Source organism: Orycteropus afer, unplaced genomic scaffold (genome assembly GCF_000298275.1).
Source record: "Orycteropus afer afer isolate SDZICR_OR568_19922 unplaced genomic scaffold, OryAfe1.0 scaffold00063, whole genome shotgun sequence".
Lineage (NCBI taxonomy): Eukaryota > Metazoa > Chordata > Mammalia > Tubulidentata > Orycteropodidae > Orycteropus > Orycteropus afer.
Genome location: NW_006921650.1, coordinates 6,307,937 through 6,319,655, shown reverse-complemented (window position 1 = coordinate 6,319,655; position 11,719 = coordinate 6,307,937). Strand labels below are relative to the sequence as shown.

Below are 11,719 nucleotides of genomic sequence, written 5' to 3'. Positions count from 1 at the left end.
TAATAATAATAATAATAGCTAATATCTTTAAACACTTAACATGTCCCAGGCACTGTGTAAGTCTTTTACAAGGTGTTTTAAATGACTTGCTGAAGGTTGCATAGTTATTTAATCACAAACCTAGGACTAGAGCCTAGGATTCTCATTGCTTATTTAGGTGCTCCAAAGAAAAATGAGATTATGTACCATCCTTTGCCCAGGAAAACAAAACAGTGCAAAAATCAACCTGGATGACAAAGGATACTCAATGAGGACAGGGATGGATTACTAGGCCACCAACCATGCCACCTTTCATGGTGGATGTATCTGAAGTGACCACAAATAGACAAGGCATCTGCACTAAAGAAGTACAGCTCAGCCAAGCAAAGAACGCAGTGTAGCAAAAAGACTCACACAAGCAACATACAGCTTTCAGGGTAGAACAGTGAGGCCACATGACATGATGGACTCTGCATAAAACAACTCTTCTACCATGTCCCCACTCACCACACAAATAGTAACACTGTCTGCAGCAGCAGCTTGGGGTAAGAAAGACAAGAGATAAACATATTATGCAAACATCAGAGGAAAGTCATGGTGAATGTTTTAATGCTATGGATGCTGATGTAAAATCAGTTATTACTTACTCCAGGATTTTTCCTAGTTGATCAACATCTGAACTTCCACGAAAAAGAGGCCTAAAAGAACAAAGATACATTTAAACAAAGAATTTTCTTAGGTTACAATTAAATTACTATCATCTTTTAATTTGTCACTCTCATCTTTTAATAAAACCAAACCAAACCAAACTCACTGCCATTGAGTTGTTTCCAACCCATAGTGACCCCTCCTTGCATTTCCGAGGTGGTATCTCTACGGAAGTAGATTGCTCAACCTTCCTTCCGAGGAGTGGCTGGTGGGTTTGACCCGTCAGTCTTCTGGTTAGCAGTCGAATGCCTTAGGCACTATGCCACCAGAGCTCCCCATCTTTTTATGTTGTTGTTGTTGTTATGTGCCATCAAGTTGGACCTGACTCACAGTGATGCCTCCTTGAGTTTCTGAGGCAGTATCACTATGGAAGTAGATTGCCTGACCTTTCTTCCGAGGAGTGGCTGATGGGTTTGAACAACCACCCTTCTGGTTAGCAGTCAAGTGCCTTAGGTGCTATACCACCAGAGCTCCTCATCTTTTAATAGGAAGCAAAATATTCTTTATGGGTAGGGAAGACGTAAAGAATTAAGACATCTTTTCTTTGGTAAAGAAAAGTTTTTCTTGCAGTTTGGTTTGGTTTTGGAAGGATGTCTCATGAATATCAGGAGGCCCCCAATTCCAATTTTACAACCAGGGGTAGGCACACAATTGCTGGAACAGTAGTGCTTCCATGCACCTCATATGCGGCCACCACCTGCCTCCCTGTCTCCCAGTGGAAGCTGGCATATTGCTATGACCCCGAGCAGCTTTCAGCAGAGCTCCCAGACCAAGCCTAGGAAGAAAGACCTGATGATCAACTTCTACAAACCGGCCCATGACAACTCTAGAGATCACAGCAGTTTGATCCACAACTGATCAAGGGGTGGTACAAGACCAGGCAGCATTTCATTCTGTTGTTCATAGGGTCACCATGAGTGGGACAGGGGCTCGATGGCAGCTAACACCACTACCATCATCATATGCCCGGCCCAAGTTTAAAAGTCCTACTAAATTTGGTGATATGGTGAAACACATGACTGTTCTAGTCTCAATCCATGGGCATGTGGGACCCTTTGAAACTGCTCCCACTCAGATCCTTCCCAGGTCCTCACAGTAACTCTGCCATCACAGTTCTTCCTCATGGGTCTCTCGTCTTCAGTTTGTCCGAATGCTGCAATGAACTGTCTCTGGGTCTATTTTTCCGATCACATCACTTCCCTTTTTCCCAACTTTATGGTAGTTTACCATTGTTAAGTTCAAAATCTTAATTCTGGGCTTCAGAGGCAACTGTGTCCTCTTCTGAACCCACAGGCTCTTCTAAACCCACAGAGTAGACCCATAGTCTACTCTGAGCATTTAATGGGCAATTAACTGAGCTTGCTCTGTGACATTACTGGCATTTTCTCAAGCAGATCAATGCCCCTTGAGGGCAAGGACTTCTCTTGGGTTTCCCTTAATGCTTGGCCTGTGCTTTACCTTAACAGGTGCTCAATTAGTCAATATTTTATTTGACTTTGTATCTACCTATTCTCACTGGGTCAATTCCTGGTCATAGGTCACATATGAAAAATCATCGCATCTCATTAGCCAGAAGACATTTTAAAATTCCTCAACCATAGTTTCTATTTAGGTTATTATTCCTGAAAATAATTATTTTCAAGTGCAATGGAAAAGAATTTATTTGTGGCAATTCACAGAATATCACTAATGCAGACAAACTCATAAAGAATCATGGAGCTAGGTTTCAAAAGATGTCCAGACAAGTCTTAAAAGATAGCAAAGTGAAAAGTGAAAATTTTAGAAAAATCAAAATATGGGAACAACTATTATTTTTTGAGAGCTTATTTTGTATATGGCATGGTGCCAAGTGTGTCAGAAACACTGTCTCATTTAATTCTAAAAAAATTCCATGAGAAACATTCCTAATTTCAGATGAGTAAACTGAACATTAGAGATGTTACATGACTTAACAAACTGTAGAATTAAAATTCAAACCAAGTTTGTCCCTTCCCAAAGCCTGGATGCTTCACTGTTAGGTTGTAGTTGTTTTATTTAAGATACGAACGCTCTCTGCAATCATATGCTGTCACTATAGCTCAGCCTGGAGGGTGAAACAGCACAGGCCTCTGGTGAAGAGCCTTTGGAAAGACCTGGGTGTCTCGGAAAGAAGTGCCTGTAGGATTCTGTACTCAAACTGCTTTGCAAGTTTTCACTTCTTGCTCTAGTTTAACAAGCGACAAAGCAGCTTACAGATTGACTGGTGTTCTCTAGTCTCTCTGTAAATTGACTGACTGATGGCTCTTCTAGATTTTAAAATTCTATCTCTAGCCCAATCTTTTACAGCTGTTTTGCTCACATCTTAATCAATACACAAATTTAATTCTTTCCAAAGCATTCAACTTAGGTTTCATTGAAACAACAGTTCTCTTTTCACATTCTTTTTTCACAATGTTAAATTATGAAATTGCAAAACTAAATATAACTAACATAATGAGGGTTGGGAATAAACACAACTGACCCCTCCTTGTTGGCACAGATTTCATAGAACAGCTGGAGCAGTGGGTGTGTGAGGGCATCAGCCAATAATTTTATAGGGTGAACAGAGTGGCAGTTAATTAGCTAAGTTGGTTAAATGGCTGTATAACATGTCAACTTCCCTCATCCTTCTTGAAGAATACTAGTGTCCAACAGAGACAGGGGTGAAATTACCTTTGAATAGAATGGAGCAGTCCTAGGAAGTAAACATAGCAGACTAACATGAACAGATGTTTCTCCCAGGCAAAGGCATAAGACCATCACCTCCTGTCCCTCCTGGGCACTGAAACCGAAGCCCAAAGCTCAGCTGCAGCAGTGGCTCAGGCCCTTACCGTTTCAGTTATCTGGCTCCCTTTAGATTTGTGGACCCTGGCAATATCCTCAACTTTCCTGCTAGCTCCATTATGCATTTAAATGTTTTATTTTATGTAACATTAGCTGGGTCTTGGAGTGGAGGACTTATCTAGTCTGCCATAGTGCCAGAACCTTAAGTTTTATCTCTACCCATTGGCTGGACGTGGGCCACAGAATGAAATGCGCTTGCCATTCTTCAGTTACAACTGGCCCAGGAGTTTGACTTCCATTAATAAGGAGTGCATCAAAGAGAGGGTCTGCATTATATTCATTTTTCTGGGAACACTTAGCAAAACCTGTTATGGGGAATACTAGACACAATGAAGCAGCAATCGGGGTACAGATCAAAATGACTTTCACCCCCTTCGGAAGAACTGGCGTGCATCTTTGTGTTCTATTAACTTGCAGCAGATTTGGGTCAGCTTGAATTACACAGAGTCTCTGAGCTCTGAATGCATGCAATTAACTCTTATAAAATGGAGTTTTGGACTCAAATACATAGTCACAAGACGATGGAAATGGGTCACATGAAGGGGAGGAACGAGTTTAATTTGAATTGATACTCTCATCCGACCAAGAGGTAGGTGATGAAGGTGAATAAACTTTTAAAACAACTATCCCTTTTCTATTAAAAATTATGAATAGTATGCATGACTTGGTTCTTATGAAAGGGAACACTATCAGGGGCACAGAGAAGTGCAGTAGATGCAGAGGAGAAATGAAATCTTTCATCATGATGAAATCTTAGGTGTGCTATGATAGGTGGATTCTGTTTTGAGATGTACGAATAAGACCACCACAGGACCCTTATATGATATAATCTGTCATTAAATAAGGCTCTATAGTAAAAAAAAAATCTGGATTATATTAGTTCTGTGACTTGTATGTACCACGTATTGAGGAAACACACAGGACTGTATTTTCACTGAAGTTATTTTGAATAATTATTCCCTCTTCAGATTAGTTGTGCTAAATATCCTTAAATCCATATAATTTATGTCATATATTTTAGGTGGAAAGATTTGAACATAATCTTCAATTATAATCTTTGGTTTAGTGGTAAGGGAGGGTTTAATTCTACTGCCTTCAATAATTTTAGAACTGTGGGAATGATTCAGCTAAAACACACACACAAACATGAGTCAGACTTGGCTGGTTCTGTATTACCATGACTTAGAGCTGAACTGGAAGGAAGTAGAGGTTGAAGAAACAAAATGGGGGAGAATTAAGAAAACAGAAAGACTGAAAGACTGATACTGAGATAGAGATGAACAGACAGAGATAATCTGAGCAGGTCCAAAATAACTTGCAATTCTGTCCCCCGGCCCCCATCTCCTAAAAGTTAACCTCTCTTGGAAATTCTGTTGTTGTTAGGTGCCATCAAGTTGGTTCCAACACATTGTGACCCTGTGTACAACAGAACAAAATACTGCCTGGTCCGGCACCACCATCCCATCATTGCTATGTTTCAGCCTATTGTTGCAGCCACTGTGTCAATCCATCTCACTGAGGGTCTTCCTCTTTTCTGCTGATCCTCTATTTTACCAAACATGATGTCCTTCTCCAGGGACCAGTTCCTCCTGATAGCTTGTCCATAGCACATGTTACGAAGTTTTACCATCCTGGCTTCTAAGGAGCACTCTGGTTGTACTTCTTTCAAGACAGATTTGTTTGTTCTTCTGTCCGTGGTATATTCAATATTATTTCCTATAAACTATAATTTAAAAAAGCATCAATTATTCTTCTATCTTCCTTATCCATTGTCCAGCTTTTGCATGCATAGGAGGCAACTGAAAAAACCGTGGCTTGGGTTACAGGCACGTTAGCCCTCGAAGTGATATCTGTGCTTTTTAACACTTTAAAGAGGTCTTTTGCAGCAGGTTTGCCAAATGTAATATACTGTTTGGTTTACTAACTGCTGCTTTCATAGGCATTGACAGTGTATCCAAGTAATTTGACAATTTCAATCTATTCTCCATTTATCACGGTGTTCCTTAATGGTCCAGTTGTGAAGATTTTTATTTTATGTGAGATGTAATCCTACTGCAGGCTGTAGTCTTTGATCTTCAAGTAAGTGCTTCAAGTTGTCTTCACTTTCAGCAAGCAAAGTTGTGTCATCTGTATTTTTTTTTTTTTTTTTTGGTCAATTCCTTTAGTGCAGCTTGTATTTCTTCCCTCAATACCATTGGTTCTTGATCGTATGCTATTTCCTGAAATGGTTAAAAGTTGACTGAAAAAATTCAAGCTTCACATTGCGATACGGAAAAATTCTATGGGCAAAATATTGAGTGATGCAGGAAGCATCAGGAGAAGATGGAAGCAATAGAGAGTCACAGTACGAAGAGAACTGGTTGACCTGCTAGGGCATACTTAGGTGAGAAGATTGAGGATGGGGAAGGACTGTTTTGTTTACCAGAAGACAGCGGCTCATAAAAGATCAAAGTCATGCATTTTTCCAAGACGCTGTAGGGAAAAAATACACTGAGCAATACCATGTTGCCTGTTTTTAGACACACTTTTCTTCCCCAGGTGACATACTTACTAATTCTTTTTATCTTTTTTATCTTTATCTTTAAACAAGAGTTTAAAGATAAAACTACTAACAGATATATTCTACCAAGAGTATCAAATGTGAAGTTTGTTTTCATATTTTTGAAATATTTCTTCCTTATAAATAATTTATTTTTTTGTGTATGGGGGGTTGAATAACAAATATGAAAGATTATACCTATATCCACCAAGACTGCAATTGCTTTTCTGGATTCATATGTAAAAAATATTTTTATTATACTGGACATTACTTAAGGTTGGTAACTTTCATACATTGTACTATATCAAAGATCTACCACCAACTTCTTACTTTTATAGTAGTTTAGCCAAGTGCTATGGAGGAATAGTAGACAAACTATAATAGCAGACAAACTACTAAACACTTTTGTTGATCTAAATTGCATGGGATGATATTTCTAATTTTATATCCCAGTTTCTTTTCTCTTCACCTAGCTTATGATTTTCCTTTTCCTTCAGAATATTTTCTCCATAATGACTTCTTAGAATTATTATATTTACTGCATAAGCCCTCCTTCTGTCCCTCATTCCCTGAGCCTCTTTCTCTCTTCCTATCTCCCTACCTTCCGATCTTTAATTTCCAGAGGAGCCAACTGGAAGGACATTGCCATGCCACCCTGTTAAGACCAATTTATCTGATGAGATGAGCAGTATTTGGGAAAAGTATCTGGAAATGAATACTGTTATTAGTTTTTATGAAAGAGAATTTTAGGTTATTTCCAAATATTTCCTTCAAATATCCCCATTTTACTTTATAACAGTTAATGCTGATAAGATAAACTCTTTATGAAAGAAATACATTTTCATTTATGTATATAAAAAACCATTCCCCCCACCCCTGCAAAAAATAGATTATTGCAAAATACAATGGCAAAGTTGCATTCTAGCCTGTAGCAAAGTCAATTATCTTGTCCTATCACCTGAGGCCCTGCCATGCCAAAACAAGGAAGGTTCTTGGTATTTATTGGCAAGGATTTTCCCCAGGGTTCTCTTAGATATGTGAGATCTAAAGCCTTAATATTTCCCCCCTCTCTTCTTCCTTTTTGATTAACAAATTGATTATACAGCATGTTTGTTGATTGCTGGGGAGAGCATAGACATTGGTGATGAATGGTTCTTGGTATGAATCCCTGTTTAGCTATTTCTCCCTGTATGACTTCAGAAAATCACTTAACCTCTTTGAACATTAGTTACTTTTATCTGTACAATGGAGATAATAACACTTACCTCATAGGATCAATGTAAGTGAAATTATGAATACAAATCATCTGCTAGAATGCCCAAGAGGCCCAGTAGTTAAGCACTGGGCTGCTAGTTGAAAGGCTGGTGTCAAACCCACCAGCTGCTCCACAGGAGAGAGATGTGGCATCTGCTTCCATAAAGATAACAGCCTTGGAAACCCCATGGGACAGTTCTAATCTGTTCTAAAAGGTCAATAAGAGTTAGAACCTATTTTATTTATTTATTTATTTATGAACAAAAGAAAATAAAAATACTTTCCCTCATGGGATATATATGCCCATAAATACTCCAAAAATATTTTAGTGTATTAGTTATATGTTACTTTTTTTTTTAAAAGCGTGATTTGGGTGAAAATTTATAGAGCAAGTTCACTTTCCACACAGCAGTTCACAAACACTTTGTCTCATGACATTGACTCTAATTTACCCCAGTGCAATAGCTCCCCTCCCACTTCCTCCTGATAGTTACCCCTTCCCTGTGTCCATCCCTCCGTGCATGAGTTGGAACCTATTTGACAGCAAGGAGTTTTCTGATTTTTATTAGAATGCCCAGCTCACATTAGTTTACAATAAGTGCTAACTAAACACACATACTTTCTCTCTCACACTCACATGTCATGGCACATCTCTCTTGTGTCTGGGTCACTATTAGATATAGATGACAATGTAAAGTATTTCACATGGTGCACAAGAAAGGAAGGGGCCACTTGTCACCATGTGGTGAGCTCTCAATTTACATTTTCAATCTAATAGCCTTTCCTCTGGCATCACTATATATTTATTCTGTACACCTGTTACAATACCTATAATAATATCATCAAGGAAAGAAAGAACTTTCTGAAGAATGACTGTCAAATTTTCCAATAAGGATTAATTGATTCTGAATTGGCAATATAATTTCCTCTGCTTTATGCAGTTTTAGCAAAAATCTCACCATGTATTAAAGTCTGTTATCGGTGAAGTGAATTTTCTCATGTCAAATTACAAAGGAGACCAAGTCTCAGATTACATGGCTTTTTAAACAAACAAGTAAAAGAACTTATAAATGTAATTCGTAATCTCAACGACCGGTGGAAAACAACACTTAGAAGTAGGCTACGTTTTCCAGCAGATGAGAAGTGTATACTGATATGTCTGTTATACAAAGGAAATGATTCATGCATAATAGCAGATGAAAGATTTTGTGTAGTTATAATACTTTCATTGTACTAACAAGATGAGGAAGTCATGGGTCACCCTATAAAACACCTCTGTAACCTGCACATGACCTGCAGCTATGCTTTAGCCACGATCTTTCTGGATTAACCCACTACTCACTGCTATTGAGTTGATTCCGACTTATAGCAACCCTATAGGACAGAGCACACCACCTCATAGGTCTCTAAGGCTGTGTATCTTTACGGAAGTCGAATGCCTCATCTTTCTTCCACAGAGCAGCTCATAGGTCTGCACTGCCAACCTTTTGGTTAGCAGCCCAATGCTTTAACTACAGTGCCACCAGAGATCCTTTCTTTCTTTTTTTAAGATTTTTATTGTGATTTGGGTGAAAGTTCACAGAGCAAATTCATTTTCCATACAGTAATTCATACACATTTTGTTTCATGACATTGACTTCAATTCCCTACAACATAACAGCTCTCTTCCCACTTCCTCCCTAGTTACCTCTTCCCTGTGTCCTTCTCTGCTATGCGCTCCTGCACCCCCGCCCCCAGTTATCTCCCTGTGCAAATACTGCCCTTCTGTTCTCCGACTATTGATTGATTGCTCCAAGGAGTTTATCTACCTGATGTAAATATTCAGCCCATATGTCTATCTGTTGTTTGGCTGGAAGCCATAGGAGTGAGTTCAGTCCCAGACCTGAAGGGTAACTAAGGGCCATAGTGTCAGGGGTCTCACCATGCTCTAACAGACAAGTAAACCTGGTCTGCTTCTTTTTCTTTCTTGACTAGTAGAGGAATTTTCCATATTCACAAAATAACCCCAAGGAAATGTCTATTGTTCTTATCATTTCCAATCACCACCTATTCAAATAACCAGATTAAGTGGAAAATCAATTAATTGATTTACTTAGTAAACATTAATTGTGTCATTGCCCAATAAGCACACAGGACTGCATTAGGTATTGTGAGATATCAAAATCAATCAATCAATCAATCACTCTCTCTCTCACACACACACAGACACACACACATACTCACACACACACACTCTCTCTCTCTCACTACTCTCTGCTTCCCACAGAAAACAAGATACACAAACTAAGATTTTTAAACTTAAGTTTCTCATCCTACTGGTAGGTGCTATCACAGTATCTGCCCACAGATGACTTCATTCAGTGCTCCTTCATCATCATTTTTGTCTCCTTGTCCTTCACCATCATCTCCACCTCCACTTATATGTGTCTAGAACCACACTAAACACTTCACCCACATCATCTCATTTTATCTTCATTAGTACAGTAGGAGGTAGTCTGGTTAACCCCCTTTTGTAGTTGAGAAGTGAGGTAATTTGTCCAAAGAAACACAGCTCAGTAAGTAGCTAAGCTACACTTTGAATTAAGTCTAGCTGACTCTGACAAACTTCCAAGTAGAAGCATCCAAGGTGAATATGGCAGGGGTTTACTGAGTGAATCAAAGAGGACAGAGAATGAGCCAGGGAGGCCAAGAGAAAGGCCAGTGCATGAGTGAGGCAACAAAGGGCCTAAAACTAGGTGAGAGAAAGAAATGGGAAGGGATGCAAAAACAGTGAAGGGAAGATAATCAGAACTTAGTGAAAGTCTGAACATGATTTGGAAGTATGATTTAAGTTTTGTATTGTTAGGAAAGCCAAGCTGAATGAGACAGCTGGGAGAGAGGATTAGAAGATAGTTAATTTGGTTTTGAACATGTTTCTTTCTAATAAATATTCATACCAAAACCAAACTCACTGCCATTGAGTCGTTTCTGATAGTGACCCCCATTGTGTTTCTGAGGCTGTAAATCTTTATGGAAGTAGATCACCCTGCCTTCCGAGGAGCAACTGATGAGTTTGAACTGCCAGTTAGCAATCAAGTGCCTTATCCACTATGCCACCAGAGCTCCTTAATAAATATGAATGCATAAAGCAATTATATAAAACTTGATGAAAAATATGTGTAAAAAGGAGTATTTGAGCACTTTTAGGTATGTAGGTAAGAGAACTAAAAACATATGTCCACATAAAAACCCACGCATGAATGTTCATAGTGGCATTACTCACAACAGCCAAAAAGTGAGAACCAACCAAATGTTCATGAGATAATGAAGAGATGAGTAAAATGCGGCTACCCATACAATGAACAGTACTCAGCCATAAGAAGTAATGAAGTACTGATACAACAACATGGATGACCTCTGAAAACATGCGGCGTGAAAAAAACCAGTCACAGAAAACCCCTGCCTACCGTATGCTGCCGTTTATAGTGACTGTTTAGAATAGGCAGCTCTATCTATAGAGACGGTAGATTGGGAGCTGCCTAAGTCTGGGGTGTTTGGGGAGGTGTGGATAAGGAGTGATTACTGAGGGATTTGGGCTCTCTTTCTGGAGTGATGAAAATGGTCTACAATTGACTGTGGTGATGGTTTCACAACTCTGTGAATGTACTAGACACCATTTTGAACAATTTAAATTGATGAACTGTAGGATGTGTGAACTGTATCTCAATAACACTGTTAAAAAAAGTATCTAAGAAAATGACCTTTCCAAGCAAACATTACAGATTCAAAAGAACAATTAAAAATTGCTAAGAATCCCGCTTTAGGCCTACGTCTATGAAAGGCTGAAGTACACAGTTTTAGAGCTCAGTGATAAAACAGTTATTCTACTACATATACAAGTAAGTATACAACTGGAGACATGTGCTGTGGAACTTCTGAATAACCCACTATCTGAATTTCTCCAAACACCCCATTTATCAGATTAGAATTAAATAATAAACAAACAAAAAAGTCTACGTACAAAATAAAGGCACTCCATTAAGAATACTATCTTGTGCTTTAAATGGTGAGATTATGAGTCATTTGTCTGTTTTCTACACTATTTTATTAGCACTAATTTAAAATTAGAAAACACAAAACAAAACAAAAAAACATTGCTACTTGCCATATACTGTATGTGTGTGATCTGTTCACCTAGCTTCTTCATTCTCTACTTCTATACTAATCCACTTCTATCACTCATTTATTTCGTCTCTACGACCAAACTGAAAGGTCTTTTAGTTGCCTCTGTATCCAGAGCACACAGCCATGGATGGCCCATTGGTCCATAACTGGCACTTGATTAATACATACTGAGTGGTTACTGTTTCTCTCACTGAGAAGGCTCTCTCTCCCTTC

The 11,719-nt window shown here is 38.7% G+C and overlaps 1 protein-coding gene across 1 annotated transcript in view; it reads right to left on the bottom strand.

The window, feature by feature from the left end:
* CDK6 (cyclin dependent kinase 6) overlaps positions 1–11,719 on the bottom strand; it is a 293,276-nt gene that overhangs the window by 9,794 nt on the left and 271,763 nt on the right. The window contains exon 5 of the mRNA XM_007939812.2: positions 627–677. Within this exon, the coding sequence (XP_007938003.1) occupies positions 627–677 (51 nt within the window). The remainder of the gene's footprint in view (positions 1–626; positions 678–11,719) is intronic.